The sequence below is a fragment of the Micropterus dolomieu genome, linkage group LG01 (assembly GCF_021292245.1).
Source record: "Micropterus dolomieu isolate WLL.071019.BEF.003 ecotype Adirondacks linkage group LG01, ASM2129224v1, whole genome shotgun sequence".
Classification (NCBI taxonomy): domain Eukaryota; kingdom Metazoa; phylum Chordata; class Actinopteri; order Centrarchiformes; family Centrarchidae; genus Micropterus; species Micropterus dolomieu.
In genome coordinates this window covers 41,290,030-41,317,529 of record NC_060150.1, presented here as the reverse complement: position 1 = coordinate 41,317,529, position 27,500 = coordinate 41,290,030, and the positions used below count along the sequence as shown (strand labels likewise).

Below are 27,500 nucleotides of genomic sequence, written 5' to 3'. Positions count from 1 at the left end.
AAGTGATTTCATCCAGGAATCGTAAAAACAAAATGCTAAAAAAAACAAAAAACAATCCTGCAGTTACCGCATCCATCGGGTCTCGCGCTTCAAACTTCCACTCCCTGTGTGCACGCGCCTCCATGTTTCCTGGTAACGAACGTGCTTGCAGCGGGATCGCGGAGTTTACCGGCCCGAAACAACACATTTTAATTTCTGATTGGCTTAACGGAGGACGTGCTCTTAGGCGAGTTACCAGCGTGAGAAAGACAAAGTGTGGCGTGCGAGCGTGTGGACTCGTTGAAATGCGTCTGACTCACGGTGAATCACGACTTCCCTGAACCAACTATTCTGCAGGTTTAAAAATGCAGTAGATATTCTGGAATATCAAATTCTTGCAAAACTATTCATGAGAGTGTTTTTGTATGATTTTGAGTCCAATAATGTCCCATGCAGTTGTATAATCATTCTTCATTTTATATCAATATCTAGTTTGAATAGTAGTTTGCGTGAGGTTTGGTTTTGCTGATTGGTCCAACACAACATGCTGTATTCTTATTGGACTGTATTCTGAGCTTGCAAGGTGTAGTCTGTTTTTATGACTCTAACAAAGGATTTGAGAGGTCACATCATATCATTTATAACTTATTAGTATTTTTTCAAACCAAAACACAGGGAGGCCCTGACAACATGCATAAACCACTTGTGTGAGCCAACAACTGTCAAGATGTTAAGTATTGGAGGTTGCCTGCCAAAATTTATTTTTATTTGAATCAGATGACTATTCTGCCTGTGTGTATGTGTTTGTGTTTGTGTTTGTGCAGGGCACCACGGCTGCTGTATGGCTTTCACCAAAGTCCGGGTTGTGAACTCCTTTGTAGAAAGACAGATGACGGTGCAGTGTCGGCGGCTGGTTATCACAGAAGGGTGCAGCATTAATGCAGTGAAAGGTTATGTTTCCTGCTTTGTCCTTTTTTTCTGTGGGTGTCTGCGTATGTGACCAAACCAAATTAGGGAAACACATGTAATGGATAACTAAAAGAAAGGAATTTTAGTTAACAGAGATTAATTTAGTTAAGTGAATGTACCAAAAATGTCTTATTCTCACAAATGAGACTGGCAGGAAAACATGCTGCCAGGTTAACTAAGACATTAACCTACCAAATAAACTGTACTGGAAATCATAAGAACTCCAACGTACACCTACGTGGTGCCAGGGAAGAGGAAACCACTGGACCACCAGGATGGTGTGGGTTTTATGCTACCTGGAGTCAGCTGCCATCAAATCCTTCATGGCCTTCAGCTCCAACCGATCAGGAAACAGCAACACACAAGCCCTGGCAGCTCCCTTTCAGGGTGACCCATTTCCCAGTTTTACGTCTACAATTTCCCAACACCACCCATTTTTACAGACTTTCTGTCAGCGACCAGACTCGGTTTCCAACGTGGGCGCTGAGGTTGACATACTTCCAAAGAGCAGGAAGTTGAGTTTGATATCCTTCTTTCCTGCTATTATAAGTATTGTGTTGAAGTCTTTTTGTTCCATCTTTTAGTACATCAGCTTTCCATTTTATATGAACCACCCAACACATAATACATAACGTTACCAGGTGCTCATCAAACTGACTCTAAAACTCAAACACTGATTGTCCAATCACCCTTACATACACAACAACAACACAACACTGCGGTCGTTCCATTGCTGAGCTACAAAGCTGGAGGTTGTTCAGTATGTCTTGCAGAAAGTGCTTTTATGGTTTTGAAGGAAAGGTAAATATTTTCTGGTTTTCCCTCAATGTCCTCCAGCTGCTCTTCATCTTGATTTATGGTTGTTTCCTGATGGACAGATAGCTTGTTTCTACTTCTACTCACTACAGTAACAGCTAGCTGCTGTTAACTATAGCTGCTGTTATCAGCTAGCTCTGCCTGAAGCAGCGGCCATAACCTTCTGTACTAACCTTAAATTTGTAAACACCAAGACGGCAAGCTCCCAGTCCATGCATAATTAGCTAATAGGACGGCTAGGTGCACAGCTAACTGAGCTAAGTAGCTACTAGCAGTAGTTAGCGGCTAAAGTAACAGGTAACTTAACTCCGTAAATCACAGAAAGCTGAGGCAGAGCAGCCGGAGGATATCACAGGGAAAACGGAAAATGTTCCCCATAAAATAAATTATCTTCACCAAAACCAGGGTTGTGTTTCTGTGCTGTAATCAGTGAGGCGTAGTCTCTCATAGCCAGCGCTGTGCCAGCTAGGTCCAGGGCTTTTTAGGAAGGGAGGTCTCATGGCATGGAGGATGAATAGAGGCGCTGAAGCAATGGACAGTAGCCTATGAGAAAAAAATGTGTTTTTTGAACATTAAAGCTTGTAAACATTTTCTAGTAGACACCCAAAATAAAGGTATGAGTCTGACAATGAGCATAGTATCCCACATTTTCTTTGTCTATTGTTCCTTTTCACAACCCGATACAGACCTTTATCCCTTAAGAAAAGTTTATGTAATCATAAACTGTGGTGCAATCCAAAACTCCGTCATTGTGAAGTAATGCAGACTCAGGCGTTTTGTGTTTCTATCCGGCAGCAGCAGAAAAGAAGTAAGAAACCCCAGACGCGTACAGAGGACCAAAACCTGAACATCCGGACCACAATCTGTAAACAATCAGTCTTGTCTTCTGTTACTAAATTGAGTAGTCTATGTGAAATAGATTCCCCATATATGTGTCAACAACCATATGTGTTACAAAAGCTACAGTAATGCAAGTGGCTGTTGTAAATGCTACCAGTTCTTTTACCATAGCACAAGGAATAATCTTTCTTTGGTGTGCCACCTGTAAATGTAAAAAGTGCCTTACTTTAACACATAATGTAAGTGTTAAAATAGATACACGCCTTTACAAATTCCATGCTGCAAGTAACCTAGCCAACGAGCCCCCCCAAGCTAAATTAATATAGATTTTGGAGCAAAGTTGATAATTGGGGGGAGATACACACGAGTTGTCACTTACTAAGTAATAAACCAACTCAGTTCATTTCTCACCAACTGTAGAGGTAACATTATTTCTGCAAATCATTTCTTACTGGAATTTAATGTGTCTCGTTAGCTAGCGAAAGCCAACTGATGTCAACGTGAGGTGTGCAGTTTTTGGTCAAGAGCTGCAGACAAATTTTACCATCATATGTCCATATTGTCATAAACCTGCTTGAGGAAATGTGACAATAAGATCCATGCCAGAGATTAACTTTTAAGCAATACATGGATGTGTGGCAAGTGTGCTGTGGAGGTGACTCAGGGTGGATTTAAGGGCCCAGGTGAGCTTCATCAGCTGACGACCCTCTCATGTAGGCCAACTGCCTGCTGAGATTTGCCTGGACAGGAGCGTCACAAAATGTAAGCTGTCATGATGTCTGTCTTCTACCCCCCCAGCTGAAAGAACATCCTCAGTTGTTTGCAAACAGGAAACCTATAGTACACAGCAATAAAAATAAAATATAATGTCAAAGGTGTAAATGAAAAAGGTCTTCAGTGTACAGAATTTAAATTGGCCCAGAGCAGAAGCTCAGGAAATTGAGTGCCACAAGATTAAATGACAAGCTGTCATAGTGCTGTCTTTACAGATTTTTTAACCAAAACCCATTACATTTTTTTAGTTTTTAGCTGACAGAACCCATGTTTCAACACAGCAACTCACTCGATTGTGACCTCAATCTTAACTCTGTCCTGACTGTTTATGTTAGCTAAATTTAGGCCCCAGTCAGTCAGGATGTGTTTATTGCAGTAAGGTGAGGTGTCTATTTAAAGTTGTTTCTGCCATCTGCATGTCATGGGTGTGGTGACAATGTAATACATATTTCTGCATACTGCAGAGAGTGGCAAGTGAATTGGGATAATCTGCAGCAGAAAAGTGTCAGTCAACTAAGAGGAAAACTGCAAGTTGATGTAAATGATGCAGATTTAATATTAAAAAGGGCTGTGCAGATGCTTTATAGACAGGAAATAGATTTGTTATGTTTGTAGCTAGCCTTTTATTTAACTGACAGATATGAGAGTGGTATCGACCTTCTCATTTAACTCTCTGGGAGACAGAGTAAATAAGCTTGTAGTTTCACATATTTTCCACAACCTTTGAGAAATGTTTTTTCTTTTAAAGCTGTTTATCTTGTTTTGTTTTGAAATATAAATATTACAATGCTTTACATTTTTGTAAGGGATCTTTATTGCTTATATTCAAGTCAAGATTTTATTTTACTTCTCACAAGTGTCTTTGAATGTTGAATTAAGCATTGTTTTACCAGTGTGGGTTTTTAATTTCTCTGCTGAAGTCTGAGAAGATGAGTTTCAAGCCAAATCAGCCAAATAAAAAATGTAAAGAATGCACACAGACAATGAAGGTTATTTGATATAGTCGGTTTTTCCCTGCAACAGATCAGAATTCAAACTCTGCAAAACCTCTGTTATTTATTCACGTTGCATTCATTGTTGCTTTAGTATAATGAAATAAACCTGTTGGGTTGGAAAAATACTGGACTGTAGTCACTAGACATACTTGTTCATGACTAGTGACTGCTGTCAACAACAAGCCTGAACAGCAGACTGAAATAGCTCTAATAACAACTATGTGATGGTTTGTCATGAACGTTTGTACAGACATTCATGTTCCCCAGAGGGATTAACTGAAGCCTTTTAAGATTTTTCATCTAGCACCACCATGCTGTTTCAGATTTGTAGATTTGAGTAAATGTCTCCAAATCTGTAGGATTAATTACCTTCAAATTGGGCACACCCATTCATGTCCCCTGGTCCCAAGGATTAATTATAATAATTGATGATCTTTTAAAATCCTGTCTAGCGCCACCATCAGGTCAAAGTTTTAATTCTTCCAATACTTTTATGACCAAATATCTGACATTTCCATCAGCCTCAGCTTTATGTTGTGTTTACTGCTAAAAAGCAAATATTAGCGTTCCAAAATGCTAAACTAAAATGGTAAACATCAGCATGTTTGTCACTGTGAACGTGTTAGCGTGACATTAGCATTTAGCTGAAGTTACAGCCTCACAGACCCTCAGCATGGCTGTCAACTCTTAGTCTGGTAATCTGAGAGAGCTGAGAGACCCATAAAAAAAAACTCCTAGCAGACAGTTCTCCCTGTTATTAACCCAGTATTGGAAGGTGCTCTTTAAATGCTAATTGTCACCGATCAATTGAACAAAAAAATCTGGCAAAGAACAGCAGTAAAATGAGGTTTGTGTAAACTACCAGCAAGACACCATAGACTGTTCAATATCTTGGTGAGATTTTAAAGAAAGCGGGAAACAAATTCATTATTTGCAAGTTTATTGCAGCTATAAAGCAATCATGAAACAGACAAGCACATACCTAAGAGTTGGAATAAAAAAATAAATGCAGGTACACAGAGAAAAGAAAAGTTACTTCATAAAGAATGCAAATAAAATCTTAAACAACTAATAAATAACATGCATTCAAATGTAAAGGCAGTGACGTGAAGGCCGCCGGGATGTGTGAACATCTTAATGTGGGTACATTATATTTTTACATTACAAAAATTAGGCTTTCAGCTGAAATGTATTCGACTCCCACACAACAGAGCTCTCCAGTTTTATGTGGAAGATCAACATCGCACAATTTTTGATTTTGATTTTGAAGTATCCAGTAAATGATGAAGGGATTTATCCTGACTCAGTCTGCTGGGAGAAAGTTTTCATGGTTTATCATCTTGGCTGAAAACCAAGGGGATAAATGCAAAAGGAAGTCTGACAAGTCTATGAGTCACAAGATCTTGGAGAACATTCAAATGGTTTTGCATGTTTTAGGTAAATGCCAGTTCTGTAGAATTTATATTACTGATGATACGGATTTGAGATAAACTCTTTTACAGAGATATGGGGCTGTGCTTGGATTAAATTTCAAAATGTTTACCGGAACTTGCATAAACATCCTTCTGCTTTCCATCCCTCTGCTCAGTATGAAAAATGATAGAGCACTTCTGACGTACAAGTACAAGAGGATGATGCGCTAATACCAGTTCAACAGGGTCATGTGTGGAGTAACAATGAAAAGAATGCAACCATATTTTGGCAAAAGTTTGACTGTGTAAACTATATTGAGAATCTGAATGGACACCACTGAACAGATTATGCTACAGAAGCAGTTTGAAAAGGTTTTATGGACATTTTGATTTATTTTTCAAAGAAAAACCTGCATTCGCTGTGAAAAATCAAGAGAGTATCACTCGAAACAGTTTCTGTGTTTGCTAAGATGCATTTTTCCTTACACATACACGTTTAAATGCACATACAGATACATGGAGTAGTACCTGTACTAATGTGCTTTGGTCTGGTCAAGTGTGACACTGTATGGCGATTTACAGTCAAACTAAGCTTCAGTCAGTCCTGTGCGTACAACGCAGACTACAACATGAGAAGGCACCGTGGAGAGGCACAAAGCAGAGACGGCCATGCAATGCTGGTAGTGTGCAGACGTGTTTCTGCAAAACAAGAGCCCCCCCGAGTTGTTGTCCATGTATCCCATCATGCATCATCTTCAGAGCGTTCATCACTCCTCAGCCTCTCTCGCTCTCGGTGCCGCTGGATGGCTCGCCAGATGCGGCAGTGGACTCCGCCCCTGAGGAAAAGAAGGATTCATCGTTTTGCATAGTAAAAGAGAAAACTAACTTCTGTCCACTTTTAGAAAGGAAGATCTGGTTCAGCTACTCTTGGGAGCTGATTTAAATTCATAATATCTGTCTTAGATGGAGATCGACTTCAGAAGAAAGAAGACGGCTTCACAACCCGTGTGTACTCTGGGAGAGGATCCTGACGTGGGCGCAGCAGACTGTTGTTGATGGAAGACCAACACAGAGGCTGTTTATAAGAAGAGGGGGATGAGTAGACTATTTCCTGCTACTACTACTGAATATTGTACCTGAAATCCATTAGACCTTGAGTCTTGCCACTAAGATTTACCCTCACCAAAACGGCCGCTTACCGTGGAAAGTTAATGTCAAAGAGACAACGATGCATCTGAAAACCTGCAGATTCTGTACATACGCGCACATACACATGTTTTCAAGAATGATAATTCTGATGGAGGCTTGTTATTTTTTACCCATGCATTTGTAACATTTGTCAGCCACCAAGAGTAGCTTGATTTGATGTTCCTGTCTGCCAAAATTAGTTTTTAATATTAAGAGTACATACCGTAGACGTAGACAGTGGAGGTCATCTTTGGTAACGTCGTTGAGAACGTCAGTCAGCGTGTATTCCTCCAGCACAAACTAGAATCCAACACACACAACCATCAGTTTGAAACCGCACGGTGTGCTGCGGTGTGCTTATGGACATAAAAGAAAAAGCTATAGACAGAAGTTCAAAAGCCAATTCAACCTTATCTATGGTGTAAGCGTCTGCCCCCTGCTCTTTCAGCCAATCGGTGAGCTGCTTGTCCGGCTCGTGGTCCGCTGGGATATGGAAGATGGAGGGAGGTGAGATTTCTTTTAAAAAACAGAGAGTTAGAGAAGAGAAGCACAAACATTATCAGTTAACCAATCTGGTCAGTCAGTGTGTTTACCTGGTGGTCTGTGTCTGACTCTGACCAGCTCCAGGTCGTGTGTTCTCTGCTGCAGTGTGGCCTTCAGGACCTGCTGGTACTCCTTCTCCTTTTGCAGCAGCTCCTCCAGCAGCCTGCAGGGGGCACCACAGCAACCGTGACATCTGTTATAACAAGCACTAGATCTCACAGGTGTATGGCATGGAGGGCCTGGGACAGCTGAGCATAGATGAACAGAAAGCTATCAAAAACACATACACTGGTCCGTTCATCAGTCGTACGTAGGAATTTGAATCCTGCTAAAATTCACACAAATGGCCTACATGTCAAACAAGCTAATTAGCATATGACATGACATGAAATTAAACACTAGAACTGGCCTAGTCATGTAAATGATAAGTGGGGTAGACGATAATTGGGCCATTGGGTCTGATTCGCCCCTCAGAATCACTGTACTGGATATCACTCACCAAACCCAATAACAATCAAACAGAACGGAAGTTAACTTCGGGCCGGCCGCGTCACCTTGGCAACGCGTCCGATGAACGCGTCTATAGCCATGGTCTAAGTGTCAAGCGAAATTTAAGAGAACTTTTGAAATGTTTAAAAAAAAAGAAAGAAAAAAAGAAAGTGCTAATTAGGTGTGTTTCCATTTACTGGTTTGAAGCTGTATAAACAAGGCTATGCAAAGCGCAGTTTTGTCAGAAGATGACGTTGCACATTGCTGTCATAAGGGCAAGCTGCAACCAGCTATGTTCCCGCGCGTTAGGGAATTTTCCGGGAAGACGCCCACAGCAGAAATAGCTAATCAGATGGAGTGAAATGAAATGTAAACTAAATCAGACTTTATTCTGCAAAGGTGTTTCCTTTTCCTATTTATTGCATTTACTCTTATTTGAAATATACAAAAGTCACATCAAGTGAGTGTAAAAACTTTTTTTCGAATTTTGCCGTTTCCATCAACCTTTTGTAATACTTCAAAATGTGCATTAAAAAACTTGATGGAAACATGGCAACTGACAGCATGCTGATCGTTAAAAGTCACCAATGTGATGTGTATTTGCTTGCACTACAAAATGTATAAACCATGCTGATTCCATCCTCAAGGCCTTGAGTTCATCCACAGTTTTTTTCTCTGCACGCAGAAGTGCAGCCAGCTGACGACCACAGTCTGCCTCCACGCTCAAGTTCCTGGAACCGCCTCTCTGAAATTGTGTTGTATTTAGTGTGTGGTCCTGCGTCTTGACTGAATCATCTTGTGTGTGCATGTTTATGATTAAAATCTAAAAAACCCTTTGATTCTGTCTTTGTGTCTGTGGTATCGCAGTAACATTTTTAAAATCAGATAAAGACTGTAGCTTGGGTCTCTGTGAATAGGAAAAGTAAAACTACATGCTGCATGATCTTAAGATTAAAATAATGTATACAAATATCAATATCTAAATACATAACTGAACTGGAAGCGTACTTGAATGTCCTAGTCAAGAACACGCAATACTATTATCCAACCATGCACTGTTTATGTAGCCTCAACGCAGTAGTACAGACACAAGGACATAATAACAAACATCTGTCAATCCACATTAAGTGAAAGCAAAATTAATGATTTTGGAATATAGGCTACTCAAAAAGTTGGTCAATTATGGTATTGAGTACTTTTAGTTAGTTATTTCCACCAATTAATGAGCCTGAATAAAGTTTAAAAACTCCTACATCAACCCTAAAATTAAATCTCAACTGACAGGTTAGACTAACCGTGACATATATAAACAAACAAATTACAATGAATAAAGTGCATATTTCCTTTTTTTGAGAAGAAATACAAAGGCACTCTTGAACCCTGAGCAATAAAAAGTGTTTAGTAACGCATGGCTGAAGAACAGTTTGAGCCATGCACGCAGTTTCCGCAAGCTTTCATCAGGTTATGTGAAAGAACAAACACAGACTCTTCAATGGCAAAATATGTGACACATAGCTGCAATTGTGTGGCTGTAAGCCAAGAGCAAGTTGAGGATGCAAATGACCTTTAAAGTTTGTCTAAAAAAAGCTGGATAGATTTTGAGAGACCTCCTGAAATACACCTGTTCTAAAACTCCACAAAAGTAAAATCTGTGAATTTAGTTACTCTGGCAATGTAGACTCTTCTGGAATCAGGGATCTGCTCAATGCCAACTGTTTTGGAGGTGTTATGATATAATGCAGTATTCATATTTATCCTTTAGTTTCCGTTTAGTCCTGCCAATATAAAAACTGCAGGGACATTCCAGGCACTAAACAACAAAAGACGTGTTGAAGTTCACATCTATTTTGGTGTCAGGGAAAACTTTGGTAAATTTTATAGCTGCAATAGCTGCCTTTTCCACAGTATCCTATTGTTTGGGCTGGAAAGAAAATACAATCTGGAATCTGAAAGTACTAATACAGGAAGTTACTATGTTATCTGACACCTGTTTCAACTCCAACATTAACAGGACTCTACAGCCATGTTAGAGGCTCTGTGAGGCTGTACTTACAGTAGGCCCTTACTACTAGTAAGGCTACGTACTACTGCTACTAGTACTTAGGGCCTAGCTTGTTAGCATGCAAACATTTGCTATTTAGCACTGAATGTGAGCTACAATTGAGGCTGATGGGAATGTCAGGTAAGTTTTGGACATATTGAAACAGATGATGGCGCTAGATGAAGTCAGGGTGTCATCAATACATCCTAAGGGCAACAAGAATATCTCTGCTATGTTGCGATGCCATGTTTCTACAGTAGCCCGAACCGTGCGTTTTGTTCGAAAAGAACAAGTAATATTAGTAGTAGTAGTAGTCGACTGGTTTATTACAAGGAAGAAAAGAAGAGAAATTTGGACAAATGGAGGACACACGTATTATTTAGCACAAGAGCTGACAGAGCGTGGAAAAGGAGGAGTGAGCGGTCACTCAAATTTAAATGATGTCGAAATAAATTTTTCCTCCTTAAATCTTTGTTGCAAAAAGTTAAATAAAGTGTACATGGGACCTGTAAACATATAATTTGTAATATGGTTATAACGGTTAGTTTGCTGTCCATGTAGTGTAGATGTCTGTGTGTGTCGTCTTTGTTTTGTTCAGGGCCTTTACATCTCCCTTTCTAAATGTTGAATTATCTCTGAGCTGCTATATTGTACTGTATTATTGTCCTACTTGTGTTTTTTGTGTTGCCTTTATAGCCATAATGCTGTTTATGTGTTGGCGGCAGGTGGTGATGGGGCAGTGGATAAGACACATGACTTTGTTGTGAGAGATCCGGGTTCAAGTCCACTGTGACACCAATGTGTCCCTGAGCAAGACACTGAACCTCTAGTTGCTCCAGAGGTGTGTGACCTTTGACATATATAGCAGTTGTAAGTTGCTTCGGATATAAGCGTCAGCTAAATGAATAAATGTAATGTAGCTGTAACTTCAGTAAGCCTTTTACCTGGTTAAAAAGGTATAATAAAAAACATTTATAGGAAAGGTCAGGTAAGGTCTTGTTGCTTTTTCAGTTTAACTGCCATCTGCTATAACGGCCCTGTGGATTTAGTGACAAACAACACTGACATGCAGCCATGGAAGAATTGCATTCTTGACATGCTTACACGTGTGTGTGTTTTCAGGTTTGGGTGTGTGTCTTGTGCTTGCAGGTGCACATTCACTCTGTCAGCCTAAGCTATTCTTAGTCTGTGTGTGTGTGTGTGTGAACTGTTTGAGTGGCATTCCCACATTATTAAAAAAAAAGAAAAACTGCACCATACAACCAGAGGTGAAAAGAGTACTAAAATATTATACTTAGGTAAAAGTACTGTTACACTGAAGAATTTTTACTTAAGTACAAGTAAAGTCACTGGTAGATCTACTCAAGTAAAAGTAAAAAGTAGTTCATTTCAGAGTAAATGCTAATGTTAAAAATAACTTATTTATACTGATTTAATATCTTATTTATAGGCCTACTTATTATACTTAGGCCTATTTAATTAAATCACAGTCTTTTGCGATTTAAAGAGGGCACAAAAACAGATTTTAGTTAATTTGACAGATACTTTGCCAAAGCAATGGCGCAAAACAATGTTAGAGTTTTTACTTCATTATGAAACTGTGGCGGGACAGATTAGACTCTGGCGGGCCACACTGGGCTGGGAAAATGGGAAACATTGGATGAAGTCATATCCCTATTTAGGTTACATTCAAACAGGTGGTAATTTTATTGGGACTTCTTAGGTGTTAGCATAATTAATTCTTTAGGTACATAGGCCTAAGCATAATTAACTAGTTACCAGTAGGTTATAGTTCCAACCAACATTAGCAATGTCGTACACAGATGTCTTTTTGGCTAACTTAAGCAAAACTTCTTTTACCAACTACCCGTGGTACAAGCAGGGTGCGAACTACAGGGAGGATTGGCTACTCTTAATAAGACATGACATGCTATTTTTGCCATTTGTTTTTAAATCTTCTGTATCATCATGGATCATGCGTAAAATGAGGAGAGTCGGGCTTTATCCAGCCAGAGGGAACGATCACCAATCATCCACAGCACGACTGTGACAACTTGTATCATTTCACACATCTTTGGCTTAATGTGTTGCTAAGTCTGTGTTTGTGCGTGTGTTTGCAAGTACCTGTTGGTCTCCTGTTTGAGCCGCCCCAGCTGTGCTCCCAGTTGATGATGTGAGCGTTGATGCTCCTGGGAGTGAGCCGAGTTCAGCGTGCTGGGCGTGGAGTGAGCGGGGTCAACTAACGTCCCCGAGTCGTCAGCAGCAGGAGCTAAAACAGGACCAAACTCTGTTTCCTCTTCATCCACTTCGTCTTCCTTCTCTGCTCCCTCACACTCAGATGCCGGGCCGAAGTGGGTCTGCAGCTCTGTCAAATCATGTGTGGCACTGTGAACTCATTTCTTAATGTGGATATTAAGCAGGAATGTTTACTTGCAAACATGCAGATGAAAGACAGAAAGCTTTGCATGTGTCTGTGAAAGCTCTGACCCGCCCACCTGGAATGAGGATGGTGATTGCAGCCTGCACAGCTCGGCGGATGATGTTATCCATAGCAAACATCCAGTGGGGTTTAATGTGATGGTTCCTCAGGACTTTGTTTACCTGAAAACAAAGAGACAAAGAAACAAGGACAGATATTCAGACCTTAGAGTCTAAGCAACACTGCACTCTGAAACCCATTATTTTCAATGGCTTGTGCCACGCCAGGGTGGTTTGTTGCTGTGTCAACCAAAGCCCACGCACAGCGCACTGCATGGCAAGCTTGCGCGCATACTGTGACAAATACCCACATGGGCCAAGCCAAAGCACATAAATTAAAATGGTAAGGATATGTTTACTACCAGTGTCATGACACAAGTTTGTATTCATACAGAGACATCAAAGCGGTATCATGGAAGCGTCTTCATTGTCTGGTGCGTGTAGCTTGTTGTAGGTAGGCATGTCTGCACAGAGCCAATTTTTTCATCACACGGACCCTAGCGGTACCTAGCGGACTCAAGCAAGCAGAAAGTATAACACGTGCTTTAGGTGTGTTATGTGAAATAAATACAGGTAGCATCAATGTTGCATGTTTTAAAACTAGTTTGAGCCTCCTCTGCTCCATAACTTTGTACTTCCACTACTAAGGAAGCTCTGTTGTTATCTTAAATGCAGTATTATAAATACACTGTAGTGCCTGCAGTGCAAATCACTTTGTATCTAAAAGGGCCATTAGAGTTCAGTTGGCTCCAAGATATGCAATCATATGTAATTCACAATTTAGACAAATTGGGAAGAAAACATTAACAATTTTGTTGTGTGTGTCCATTTGATATGGATGTGTATGCTGTTTACTATTACTGTCACTATCTCCTCATTAGTAGCTGTCTCTGTGCGACTACGTATAGTGTGAAAGAGGACCGAGAATGATATACAGTGAAGTAGAGGTAACAAGTAGAGAAGTGTAGCGAGAGCGGGTTAAGTGCGAAAGCTACCGATATTAGCCGTTGCTAATCCCCTCAACAGTTCGCCATGTCCAGTGCTTGACTCAACAACGTAACAAATTTGGTTCACAATTCATTATTAAAGTCAAATCTAAATATTTAATTTTCCTAACAAGCAAAGATTTTAATTGTAGGACAATACAATGCAGGTACAAAATCAAGGGCAACTGAACCTGGTTGAAGATACTCGAAGATGTTTTGCCTCTTTTCTTCAGTTCAAAGAAGAGTCTTCAAGTATGTTCAACTCAGTCCAGTAGGAAGACTGAGAATCTTGACTGTGTTGATGGAAATATATAGAAGTAGTTTAAGTACTAAGAATTCTGGATTGTAGTGTTAATTTTGTCAGCCATTTCAAAATTTTGTCTTAGTCCTGTGTCAAATGTCCTTGTTAGTTTTTGTCATATTTAGTCCACTGTATACAATTTTATCAAGTTTTTGTTGAATAAAAGTCTGGGTATTTTAGTCTGATGTTAGTCAAAAGAACATCAAAAGTATTTTAGTCTAGCCTTTAGCCTTTATTTCAACCATTTCACACATAGATAAAATGCTTTGTAAAATTGAATGTTATCTTTGTTCTCATTTTTATTGCAAAGGAAACATTAACTTTTCTCAATTCCCAGCCTTGATATGCCGTTTCAAGTTCATAGAGTTTTTTTCCAGAAATCTTATGACCACATTGCTTGCCGTCTGATATAATGTTTATAACAGTTAATAACTGTTTTTTTGTCCGCCTCACTGTTTTTGAAATGGGATCAAATATCTAAGCGCCTATTTCTCCCCAGCATGTTGTGTTTATCACCAGAGTTCGCGTCCTTCAGACTAACATTTTTCTCCCACACCAGGAATCGCTGTCACACTGTGGGCGTGTCTGTTCTGCTTTGTTCATTTAGTTCTCAATCAGTCCTGTTATTTGTAGTCCTTTCTGTATCTGTTTAGTCTGTGTGTCTTGTTGGAGAGTCTGGGTTTTTGTTCCATGTCTTTGTTCCTAGTCCTGTGCCTTAGTTCATGTCGTAGTATTTGCTTCTAGTTCCTTCTCTGCATCATTATTGTTTAGTCTGCTCGGTACTCTGTGTTCTAGTTCTGTTTTCTCGTTTAGGTTTTGTCTGTTATGATTCCTGTGTTATAGTTGGTCGGTGTTTGTCTACATAGGTCTTGTTTACATAGGTTTCTGTTATTGTCTGAAGTTAGATTCTGGTCTGGTATTTTGTAACATGTGTTCTGTCTGTGTTGGTTATTTATTTTGTCCCATGTCTGCCTGTCAAGCGTCTGTTCCCCCAGTTATCACTCTGCCTGCCTGCCTCTCTGTTCCCCTTTGATGTCTCTGCCTGCCTCGTTTACCTTGATCACCTGTGCTGCTCCCGCCCTGCTCGTTAGTCCCTGTGTGTGTGTGTGTATATAAACCTGGTGTTTCTGTTTAGTCTTTGTCCGGTCATTGCAGTGTTTTGTAGTGTGATATGTTCTGTCATGTGTAGCTCTGTGCTTGTCTCGTCTCTAGGTTATCTGTTTCATTTGGATTGTTTATTCTTTGGATGCATCTCTGCCAGTAAGTGTGCTCGCCTTTTGTTTTGCCACAATAAACCCTTTTGAACTGTACCTGCTCCGCTCTGCGTCCTGCATTTGGGTCCACCAACCTGCTCACCATACCGCACCCTGAAAGTCACCCCGGTCGGCCAGAAAAAAATACAGCTGAGTAAAGACACTGTTCAAGTGAAAATTTAGAGGGAGAAAATATGGCCTGTGATATTTTGTCTCCTCATACTGACAAAACGATTTTATTCACGTTTTTATTTTATCAATTACATTTTAGTCTCGTCATTTTTCGTCAATATTGCATGTTAATATAGTCACAGTCAGTGTTTAAGTACATTGTCTCGTCATCGTCTCAATTTAGTCAGGGAGAAAAAGGTCGCTGACGAACATATTTCGTTTAGTTTCGTCTGACGAAAGTAACACTACTGGATTGGATAAACAAATCACAAAATTCACATCAACCTAACCACTTTCTTGATTAATTTCACAAGTTTTACTGAAATATTGCCTTACTACTATTAAGTGGATGTTTAACAATGTTGTTTTCAGTGCATAATATCTCTTTGTATCAGCCTACAATAGTTTGCACATCTCGTCTTTTCCCTTGTATTCTGTGACCATGACAACCAGCTCTACTGTTTCATAATGTGCCAACACCAATTACTCAGGCCAAATACCTTGTATAACAGCGCTTATGCTTGCATATATTGCATGAGCTTGTGTGTGTGAATTATTCAGCTGTGTATGTGTGTATCCTGACCGAGTCCTGGAAGCCAAAGAGCACCAGCTGGATCTGGTTGATGGAGGTGGAGTCGAAGTCCAGGTCCAGCTTGAGCTTGGAGATGGTGGCCGCCATGACACGCCTCTCTGGGGAATGGATGAAGTCTCGAAGGATGCAGATGATCTGCTTAATGTGTTCGACGGACAGCTGGAGCTCTTCACTACCCTGTATACACACACACACACACACACACACACACACACACACACACACACACACAGATACAGAAATACAAATGAGTTTCAGCAAAGCTTACTGAGCCCATAAATATAATTAAGTATAAAATAAATGTCCCAATGTCAAGCCTTACAGTGATGTTAGATTCAAAGATTGGTGTAAGACTTATGTAACTGAATGGCTGGCTTACTGTTATATGATATAGTATTTCAAAAATGAAACAACGCTAAAGACACTGCACACTGACCATATATATAAACTATCTGGTACAAATACTACTGCTAGGAATATAAAGCCTCTTTAATTAAATTTGTCATCAAATCCCTTGGTGTAGTATTTCAAAACACATGACTTTTGCGCCACCCAGTGGTAGTATCAAAAACAAACAGTGGCAGACAGCAAGCAATGCAGCAAAGTTTTACGTGAAAAGGTCCAGTGATTAGAGTAGAGGGTACTAATAGGTACAGCTGAACTGATGCCATAAAAAATGTGACCTTACAGGAACTGTATAATGTCTTGATCGTGGCCAACTCTCACATAAACCTGAGCCGCAGGCAATCCACTTACTCACATGATTGCATATTTAGTGTGGGCCATTTTTGCCAACTGGTGGTTGAAATGTTCTTTAGATTTCAGTATTCTGTTTTGTTACAGTATTTTGTGTGTGTATGTTGTCTGTCTGTACATTGACAAACTGATAATTGTATTTCTTTATTATATCTATATTATATCTATCTATATATAGTCATTTTGTCACCTCTTTGTTGTGACTGTCATATACAAATCAGCCGTAACAGTATGACCACCTGCTGGTCTTTATGTAGTTCTCCCTTTTGCTGCCAAAACGGCCCTGACCCATTGAGGCATGGACTACACTGTGTATGCCCTGTGTGTAGTGACACCTTTCTATCAGAACCAGCATCAACTTTTTCAGCACTTTGACCAACAGTAGCTCGTCTGTTGGATTGGACCACACGGGTCAGCCTTTGCTCACCACGTGCACAATTGAGACCGCCCATAACTGTGTCGCTGGTTCACCCCTTTTCCTTGCTTGGATAATTTGAATATACAGTATATATAAACACACCTGAATGTGGTTTTCCCTGAGGTTGGAGATGACCTTTGCCTGGTCGTCATTGAGCACCTTGAACAGAATCGCCCGTCTCTCGCTGTCCTTCTTCAACAGGAACAGACCGCTGTCCCTGTCTTCTGGAGAGGCGGGGGCACTGCGGTCCTCCGACACCGAACCCTCATCTGGGACACTGCAACACACACACGCACGCAACACACACACGCACACACACAGAGTGATCTCACAGCACTATAAAATAACACATAGAGTACACAACTGATTTACAACTGCGTGACGCGTCATCCAGTTTATTTACAGATACAAGCCTCTCCTGGCTACTGTGTGTGCCCAGGAAAGTGCAGAGACAGCATGAGTCAGCGCGGCTGGACGTGCACGGATTCGTATGCACACACGTGTGTCTGTGCACGAGGCAGGTGTGCGTGTGACGGTGCGTGTGTGCTCTGTCGCAGCTGAAGCTCGTAAAAAGGATCAGACCTCATTATAATAGTGTTGTAAAAGGCAGCGGAGCGCACTGTGAGCCCAATAAGGCCACCTGCCACCCAAACACACACACCTATAATACACACAGTCGTGTTTACATCACTTCAGAGGACGTTACCATTGACATGCAATCAAATTCTGGGGACTTACTTACTCTAACCCTAAACCTTAAGTCTTCATCTTTAAATGTGATGATTTACATTGAGGGGACATGCATTTTGTCACACACAAACACACACACACAGAGTTTGTAATATATTATTTTTGCATTTCAGCAGGACTGTTAGAAGAAGGCCAATCTGATGCCACCCAGGTTAACTTGAGTGTTGGAGTCATTAAAGATGCTTTATTTAATGCAAATTCAGGAAAGCAATAGCAGCTGAGATAAAGAAGAATTCAAGATATTTAAGAAATCTATGCCGTACCTCTCAAAATCTTGTAAAATCTAAAAAAAACTTGACCCAGCTCACCTGATTGAACTCACTATCTGCTCTCACACACAAACACACCTCAAGTAGTTGGAGTTGTGGGGTTTGAGCAGGTTCTCTGAGCCAGACCTTTTCTTCTTCTGGAAGAAAACGTCGTGTTTGGAGTCGCAGTCGGGGCTCACAGAACCGTGTTCACTGCTGCTGCTCCCGGTGGCCTCGCACTGCAGCTGCACCGGCAGGGAAACGCTGTGGATGTAGTCTGCAAAAACATCAGTTAAGAAAAGGACATGAGTAAATGTAAGTCTTGGGAGGTTTTTTTAACAGCGTCAAGTGTACGGGATGATCTGATAATGACTCAGTGCTTAGAAATGCCCCATATATTAGTTTTTGGGTTTCATTCTTTTCACTTAAACCAATCAGATTTGGACACGACCTCCATGAGCCAATCATTTGTTGCTGTCAAACTTTAAAATCATTTGCCTTCTCTGCTGCTCTCAGCTGTAATTTAAGTCTCCGACTGATGCACTTCCACCCCTCTACCTTATTCACCTTCACTTTTCACCAGACCTAGTTGTCTACCTGGTCCATCCAGCTAGCCTTAATGTTCTTCTCCTTCAACAGTGTCGAGAGACACATGGTGCTTTTGTCAAATTACCAAGGACTCCACACGTATTACTGGGTAATGTTTTTTTTTATCATTGTGCAAATAAATTTGTTCCCTAAGAACATTTTAAGCCCTTTTTTCAATTAAACTCTCCTGAATGAACTACGTAGGTTAAGACAACAACTGTATGGTCTCCTTTCTTTTTAATGTCTATTAGATTATGTTTTATGTGTGTATGAGTATCTATTGTTGTGTCAGTGTGTTTTTAAAATGCTGTCTGCTGTCTGCTGTGAGCAGTATAAATTGTGTATATTTTGAAATTTGTCACTATGCAGAGGCGAACAAATTAGTATTCTCCTCTGGGGATTCATAAAGCTATCCATATTTCTATCTTTCTGGGAACATCTGGTAGAAAGTGTTTATGTGAAGGACTTTCGGTTCCTGCAGGGAGGTCATCACTGGATAATGTACTGGCTGTGCACGTGTGTTCACCTGATGGTTTGAAGGCAATTTTGCTCTTCTTGCCCTTAGCGTTGTGTCTGACAAAAGTGTCTCTGAGGAGGTCTGACGCGATGGCTCTCTTGTGAGGGTCCGGCTCAAAGCAGCGCAAGATGAATGCCTTAGCCTCTAGTGACAAGGACTCAGGGATCTCTGGGTGGATCTTAAACATGCCCACCTGCAACATAAAACCACAGGGACGCACAAAGTATTTAAGGACATGCAGAGAGAAAGTTTAGAAATTAAATCCCACATCCACTTTTCTCCACCCTTTCTGTTTCTAATATAAGATTTAAGATATATCCTTTTTACAACAACACTCACATAGAGGCAAATACGTGTACTGAGTCACCTTAAGTGACCCAGTTACCTTAAACATCGCTGCCTGTGGTTCTCCCAGCTCGTGAAAGGGCGGTTTCCCTGTGGCCATTTCTATAATAGTGCATCCCAGGGACCAGATGTCAGCCGGGGCCCCGTACCCTCGAGGGCCCTTGTCAATAATTTCTGGAGCCATGTACTGCAGAGTGCCTGCAGACATAGAGGCAGAGATAATAACCTGGAACAATCTTTACGAAAATATAAGGCGATGCAAGCAAGTCATTTAGCATCAGCATCTACAAATCTTTGTCCGACTTACGAAATGAAACTGATATTTAGAAATGTTTCTGGACAGGTGGCAACAGCTGGCGCTTGTCTTGTCTAAAGGTTTATTACAAAGTCAGCTTCAACCTAACTGGAGGTCTGGGAGAGGAGACAAATCTGTAATTAATGTAGAAAAGGCTTTCATTTGAACTTTATTTCTGAAATCCAGACTTTTAGACAAAGTGGCGGAGCAGAAAAGAAAGATTTGCTAACAAAATTCGACTCATTTTATTGGTTAAAAAAAAGACAGAAGACATGGGATTAGAGTTATTTTAGTCCCAAAAAGTGACTTCAGGAGAAATTGCTGACTATCTTTTATTTTATCTCCAAGTTTTTTGTCAGCTGTCAGTAATTCTGAGCAGATTTGGCATGTGTGGTCTGCTCTAAATGCTGATGTAAACAGTGAGAGACAGAGTGAGCTATAAAAAGATACTCAGAGGGGAGAGAGAGGGAAGCGGCACAGGAGAAACAGATAAGGACACACACTCACACACACACCTGCTAATGAAAGGTAAACACCCTCTGCTTGATTAGCTAACCTAATTACACACCTCGCTCGCTTCTGGAGAAGGCCAGATGGCCAATGAATGTGTATGTTTGTATGCCTGCACATGCACATTCGTACACGCTCGTGTGTCCCAAGTGTTTCCATAGAGGCTTATAGTGGCTCTTGACATTTTGTCGGACCATGCAGACTCACGGTCTGCAGCATTTCTATGACTCCAGACTCCCTGTACTGCCGACTGAATGACTGCACTGGGATGTGTGCCGTTTTCTTTAAGCCATCACTGCAGTAGTTTATTTTTCTTTCAACAAGTTGTTTACCAATGTGTGCTGTTGTGGTAACAAAGTGTAATTTTTTATGTTGTAAAAAATTTCTCATATGTTCACATCTGGACGTTCCTCAGTAGAAAACATTTCCACTTTTACATTTACCATATGTTGGAGCTCTATGCATTTACCATAATGAAATCCTTATGACAGATTCTTGTTTGAAGAATCTCTCGCCAGTAATGCCAGTAACAATTAAACTACAAGTATTGTAGTACATATTAACAGGACAACAGCATAATTTATAGTAGGAAGAAGCAAAGAAGTTACCGGTGAATGTCTCTGTACAGGGGTTGACTCCTGCCAACCGCTTAGAAGTACCAAAGTCTGAGATCTTCAAGACACCACTGTAGGTATTCACCAACACATTATCACCCTAATGAAGAGACGACAAGTAAGATGGGCTAGGATTACATCACATTTTTTACCCTGAAAAAGCTATTCATATTTTCTGCAGCATAAGTATCATTTACACTGGGGACGATGGGTGACATGTCCCCACCACTTTTTGAAATAAGTTTCTAAAGCATGATTTGTAAAAAAGGTGATGCAAGCTGAAAGACATAGTAATTTTTTTCTGTTTTGTCATAGTTTAGGATGCGGTCGGAACATTGTATGGAAGTTATTTGTGCGATCAACATTGTTGAGTATTTACGTATTGTCGACTCTGTAGTAGTCTACGCTATACCCCTTTTATGTAATTTGGAATCCCATAACGATCCCCCAAAATATTTCCTAAAATCTCAAATGCTGAAGAACGTTAAAAATGTTTTTTCGTCTGAGCCCCTATGTCCCTATAATTTGTGTAGATCTGCAACTGCACCCGAATGATATGTAGCTTCACATGTAGTCCCAAATGCCAGTGGAGTTATTTGCCCTTATAATTATTCTCACGGACATTTCAGATTAAATTTGTATAATATTAAAATGCCTTGCCTGAAGCTTTAAGGAAGATATAATATGTGTAATATGCTACAATAATCCCAAACCGGGATTGTTACTTCAACCAGCATTTTATTATCCAATCATTACCACACCATAATGATGTTACACTTCATCGAATCACAGACTGTGTTGTTAGGCAGTCTTGCTCGACGCGCTTCCTTGTACCTTGATATCTCGGTGGACGATCTGGTTCTCGTGCAGGTATCGGAGCCCCTCCAGAATCTGTCTGGTGTAGAAGATAATAGTCGCCTCCTTTAGAGGGCCCCATTTAGACCGCAGCAAGGCAGACAGGCTTCCTGGAGAAAGGAGAGAAGGAGTGTCCAAAACCTATCATGAAATGGGAAGACGACCAAGCAGTTAGAGAGACCGCCCAGTAACCGAGAGGTCACAAGCACTGATCTCTGAAATACAGTCAATTTGTCCATCATCACATCTGAGCTATGTTTTAGTTTATTTAACAAAAATATCTTTTTTGAGACATTTTCTCAAAGTTTGTCACCTACAATGACACAACTGTGTCATTGTTTTACCATCTTTCTCTCTGGTACAAACACACCTCCAGGCACTTGTTCCATGAAGATCTTGATGTAGCCGTTCTCAGAAACGGAGCCCAAATACTGAACAATGTTCCTGTGCTTCAGGTACTTGTGAAGGGCAATCTCTTCGTGAAGGGGCTGAGAGTACCTGATTCACAGAGAGAAAAAGAATCAGAGGGAACTACTTTTTTTCCCTTATCCAGATACAGCTTCAATGTGTTTAACATTCTTATGTTTTTACACAAAAACCTAGTGTTGTAAGAATATTGTGAAATTAGAAATGCATTAAAACATTTACTATCCCTTGTGACTATTATCCAAATACATCTAGTGTTAAGTTACTCTTTAGCGGCTGCCAAAAAACATTTGCAGTGAATTTTAACAACGTTTCTTAACACTAATTAACCTGACCCCTCACTAAACACCCCTACACAGCAATTGTGCAATCATAGCTTAGCAACCAAAAGGCAAGGCAGGCCTGTCAAGCTTTGGATTTATTCACATCATTCTCCAATCACATGGGACTGTATTGACAGCAATACTCAGCAATACCTAAAACAGAACAAGCAGAAGTACCGTAGAAGGGAAGGATTAAACCGTGTGCTTATCTGCTACAATGCCAAGCTAACTATATTAGAACCTACAGTGGTAACGTTACTTCAAAATCCGAAAAGCATGAAAAAGCATTATGTTTCCTCATTCTCAGAGCTCTTTCTCTTATGTAAGTGAAACTTCTTGTCAGAAATACAAAAAGCAATTCAAAGGTCTTGCCTATGTGTTGCTTGTCCAAGTCCATTTTTCTATAGAAAGCATCCAACCAGGATAAGAACAAATTTACATGCAGTAAATACTGTAGTAGGCAGGACGTTAGTATGCAATTTCAGACACAACCCCAGTGTTTTAAAAAAGTGACACTTGACAGTAACTATGGGGAGCAGTCAATTCAAAAATAAAACAAAACAGAAAAAACAACAATTTTGAATTTGAATGTAGAGCAAGGTAAACTTTGATCAGGGTCACTTCAGGACATCATCTTCCTACACAGCAACACACACTAACACACCTACCTGCTGTCCCTCTCAGGGATCTCTTTGATGGCGATTCGCACCTGGTTGCTGAGGTCTCTCCCAGCGTACACCACTCCATAGGTGCCCCGCCCTAGCACCACCCTGTCCCCTGTCTCATTGGTGTCATACTCATACTGTAACACACACAGAAACATACGTATTCCTTATCAGCAATCATCATCAACTGGACCTACGATATAAAGTACTAGTGTGGAAAAATGCTGTTAAGTAAGAGTGTTATATAAAATAAAATAAAGATAATAGAATAATATAATAATAATAATAATAATAATGATAATAATAATAATATGGTTATATTTATAAATTAACAAAATGCAAAGTGAGTGACCAGAAGAAAAATCTCATTAAAATCAATATTTGGTGTGACCACCCTTTGCCTTCAAAACAGCATCAATTCTTTTAGGTACACTTGCACAAAGTCAGGGATTTTGTAGGCATAGTGTAACCAAACAGATGCTAATGATCACCAATTCAATATGTAGGTTGAAACACAATCATTAACTAAAACAGCGACAGCTGTGTAAAAGGAATAAAACTGGGTGAGGAATAGCCAAACTCAGCTAAGAAGGTGAGGTTAATGAAGACAGTTGAGTTTACTGTCAAAACTTATACACTGTGGCAAGACTGAGCACAGCAACAAGACACAAGGTATTTACACTGCATCAGCAAGGTCTCTCCCAGGCAGAAATTTCAAGACAGACAGGGGTTTCCAGATGTGCTGTCCAAGAAGCATGTGCGATGTGTAACGTTGAGGACCGTAGACGCAGTGGCCGGCCAACGACACTTACTGCAGCACATGAAACACACATCATGGTTTCTTCTCTTCACCACTGGAACATGTCTGGCAGTGCCATCAGCTCAGCAGAAAACAGTGGGACCCTGGTACACCCATCTAAGAGAAGTCTGGTCAGAAGTGGCCGTCAATGAAGACTTGCAGCCAAAAAGCCATATCTCTGACATGAAATCAAGGCCAAGCGACTCAACTATGCACGGAAACACAGCAACTGGGAAGCAGAAAAATGGAAGCTGGTGCTCTGGATTGATGAGTCAAAAATTTTATTAATTTAATTTTACTTTGGCTGTGGAAGAAGGCAACTGAATGAGTGTCCACAGAGAACAGTAAAGCATGGGTAAGGTTCCTTATATAAGTAGTTGGGGATTTGGTCAGAATCAATGGTCTTTATAATGCTAAGTACATGCTTATTCATTAAGCAATACCATCAGAGAGGCATTTGACTGGCCCCAAATTTATTCTGCAGCATGACAACGACCCCAAACATACAGCGAAAAGAACCATCTTCAGCTTAGATAAGAACAAGGAGTCCTGGAAGTGATGGTATTGTCCCCACAGAGCCCTGATCTCAACATCCTCAAGTCCGTCTGTAATTACATGAAGAGAGAAGGAACTGAAGCTGCCTAAATTCACAGAAGAATTGTGGGTAGTTCTCCAAGATGTTTGGGCCAACCTACCTGCAGTGTTCCTAAAAAAAGATGTGCAGTGTACCTCGAAGAACTGATGCTGTATTGAAGGCAAAGGGGAACCAAATATTGATTTGATCTTCTGTTCATTCACTTTGTATTTTGTTAATTGATAAATACAATCAATTAACATGTCTACTTTTTAAAACATTCTTACTTTACAGCATTACTTCCACATCTGCCTAAAAACATTTTTGGCTATATTTTATGCCCCCTGACCTCCAGTGTATCTCCATCTCCTTCCCCCTCCAGCTCCACAGCATTCCCTGTACCATCAGATATCATCTCTTTCACCATGGAGCAGAACCTGAAACACATATATACAAACAACCGGATGCAGACATTATAATGTTATTATTTCCAATTCATGGCCATCAGGTCAATACAATCGCACATACGTACTGTACGAACACCTACACAGACACATCTAGAGGTGTGTGTCCTCACCGACCGCACTGTTCTTCAGTTGAGAAGTAGATCTGGAAGTCATCTGAGTTATCGTGGACGTAGAGGAAGCAGCAACGTTCGTCAAACTTACTGATACTGCAGACAGGTGAGAGTAGAGAGAGCTTAATTTCTGTTTTTTTTGTTACATACATTTTTGTCACTCTGTGGTATGACATATTTTACAAATCTACTCCATTCATTTAGTTTTCCAGTGTTTGGTCATGCAATTTATTTTAAAATGCAGTAAAGCAAAGAATCCAATCTTGCATCATTAGCTCATCTGACTAATACGTTTTTATTCTTTTCAACCCAAAACTAAGAAAGTTTACTTTGTATCTCTCATAATAATTCAACTAAATAAACTGTGAACACTTTTTTTTTGTTACATAATGTCAGTTTGGCAACTTTTGCATTTTATTCACCTCCAGCTTTACATTCATACCTAATGCCTTTGATGGACATTGCTGTGAAGTTCCACTCATGGATCCCTTTCTGTAATGAAAGTGAAGTCACATATTCAACCAGGGTGAACCATGAAAAAGCATTACTCAATCATGAACAGAAGGAGATAGCACAAGTGTGATATCCAGGTTTTCATCCAAATGTTGCGCAATTTCTTTTTCAAATTTCAAGAAAATCTAAATAAGGAAATTCACATCTACGAGCATTTCCATTTATTGCCATTATGCAAATATAAGGATGTTGATTTCTCAAGATAAACAGTTGGTGGCACTAAATTCTCTGATCAGGTGGTATTAAACTGTTGCAGAAGAAAAAGACCCAATTGATACAGAAACTTTTCCACCTTAGACAAGGATAAAAACCTTTTTGTGATCCTTTTACTTGATTTTTGGTTTGGTTAGATTTTTCTACTTTTTTATGCGTAAATTAAAAATGGTGATAAAAGCACGTGGATGTAAATGCATCTAGTTAATGACAATTAGTTACTTGTCAATGGTGCAATGCAACAAAATGCTGCGGTGAAGAGTCATGTTCTTACCGTTTCGGCAGGAGAAACATGCCAGATAGAGACGTTCTTCTCCTCAGCCTCGTTGTTAATGGACACATAGGAGGGCTGGTAAACTTTAGTTGGCTCCAGAATCAACACCTGTAACAGAAAAAGAAAGATTGATAGACATGTTAGCATGTGTCTCTGAATATCTGATCAAGCATGTGTGTGTTTGTGCATATGTTTTTACTGGAAACCGCAGTCGATTAGTGGTGCCCTGCGTTGCCTCTACGATGATGTCCATCCAGAAGTTGAGTCTATCCCGCTGAGGAGAATGTTCCACCGTCTGCTTCTTAAACCTCTGGATGAGCTGCAGGTTCTGCACCACCGACCGCAAATACCTGATTGAATATATACATAAAACAAGTTATAATCACTGTTTTCATGTCTTTTCTGGAATTAAATCATTAACGGACAAATTGTTGGTTATTATTTGGATTTTTATATCATGCTTATGGTAGCTGAAAGGAAATAGGAACCGTTTTTGTGATAAACAGCATAAGAGTAAATGGTAACACATCACACAAATTATGGATTTATTTTGTAGATGTAGATTTTTAGTTTGTCTAGCCATTGCTTGAGCCTCCTTTTAGTCCTCCTGTGGTCATCCGGTCATTGGTATTTGAAAATACAGTGGCTAAAAGACATTTGATAAATATACTTGACAGTCGTTATTCTGTAGGAAAAGAGTAGTTCATAAACATAAAACTACTTTTCTCTTTAAATAACGTTACTTTAAATGTACTCATAACAAATAAGTACAGAGAGTGCACCTTATCAGTGCTGACCACATAGAAACATTTCTATTCATGTACAAACAAGGTCTTTACCAGAGAGGCGGCTTGAGTTTGAAGAGTTTCTCGGCAGCCTGAGTAGCTTTAGGGATGTCGTTAGCTAGCATGCTAACAGTGAAGAACTGGCCCACGTCCCAGTAGTTATTCATTTTCTCCAGTGAACCTTTGCGCCCCAGCAGACTGTTCAACCTCACACCTAAAACATCAAATTATAAGTGTGGTGAACACAGTCATATCCTTTATTTATATATTAATTTATATAACCATTGAGCTTTATTTGGGCAACAAAGGACCAAACTATTATTTTCATTATCTCTACATTCATAATTCTTAATTTTTTGCATACAAAGTAGAAGTTGTATAGAGCATACTGCAGTTCAACAACACAGATTTTATAGCCTACCTAGCTAGCCTATTTTGTTCTTCTTTACTTCAGAAGATTTAATTTATTATCTTAGTTTGCAGTTACTGTATCAGTAAACTAATTTAGCTTTAAGATTACTGTACTGAGCCCAGAACACCAGTGGACGCAGTAAACATTTGAACCATTGAAAGCAACTGACACATTTGAAAATGTTCGACGATTCCAGCTTGACTTTACAATCAAGCA

The 27,500-nt window shown here is 40.0% G+C and overlaps 1 protein-coding gene and 1 long non-coding RNA gene across 3 annotated transcripts in view; one reads left to right on the top strand and one right to left on the bottom strand.

Moving 5' to 3' along the window:
* Positions 1 to 5,342: 5,342 nt before the first annotated feature.
* Positions 5,343 to 27,500, bottom strand: part of map3k15 (mitogen-activated protein kinase kinase kinase 15) — a 29,665-nt gene continuing 7,507 nt past the window's right edge. The window contains exons 9-29 of one of the 2 annotated variants that reach the window (XM_046063246.1): positions 26,927 to 27,086; positions 26,287 to 26,437; positions 26,088 to 26,195; positions 25,530 to 25,579; positions 25,088 to 25,183; positions 24,860 to 24,947; positions 23,141 to 23,274; positions 22,094 to 22,221; positions 21,703 to 21,833; positions 20,863 to 20,968; positions 19,490 to 19,647; positions 19,114 to 19,297; positions 18,099 to 18,276; positions 17,104 to 17,278; positions 15,819 to 16,004; positions 12,542 to 12,647; positions 12,171 to 12,411; positions 7,567 to 7,709; positions 7,383 to 7,489; positions 7,197 to 7,273; positions 5,343 to 6,621 (exon numbers count right to left, since the gene is read on the bottom strand). In XM_046063246.1, coding sequence (XP_045919202.1) covers positions 6,528 to 6,621; positions 7,197 to 7,273; positions 7,383 to 7,489; positions 7,567 to 7,709; positions 12,171 to 12,411; positions 12,542 to 12,647; positions 15,819 to 16,004; positions 17,104 to 17,278; positions 18,099 to 18,276; positions 19,114 to 19,297; positions 19,490 to 19,647; positions 20,863 to 20,968; positions 21,703 to 21,833; positions 22,094 to 22,221; positions 23,141 to 23,274; positions 24,860 to 24,947; positions 25,088 to 25,183; positions 25,530 to 25,579; positions 26,088 to 26,195; positions 26,287 to 26,437; positions 26,927 to 27,086 — 2,801 coding nt within the window. In that variant the 3' untranslated portion in view covers positions 5,343 to 6,527. The remainder of the gene's footprint in view (positions 6,622 to 7,196; positions 7,274 to 7,382; positions 7,490 to 7,566; positions 7,710 to 12,170; positions 12,412 to 12,541; positions 12,648 to 15,818; positions 16,005 to 17,103; positions 17,279 to 18,098; positions 18,277 to 19,113; positions 19,298 to 19,489; positions 19,648 to 20,862; positions 20,969 to 21,702; positions 21,834 to 22,093; positions 22,222 to 23,140; positions 23,275 to 24,859; positions 24,948 to 25,087; positions 25,184 to 25,529; positions 25,580 to 26,087; positions 26,196 to 26,286; positions 26,438 to 26,926; positions 27,087 to 27,500) is intronic. The other variant, XM_046063313.1, reaches the window with a different exon arrangement.
* Positions 7,225 to 8,800, top strand: LOC123979462. Its single transcript, XR_006827230.1, has 3 exons — positions 7,225 to 7,480; positions 7,595 to 7,642; positions 8,691 to 8,800. It is a non-coding gene; the product is annotated as an uncharacterized LOC123979462 (long non-coding RNA).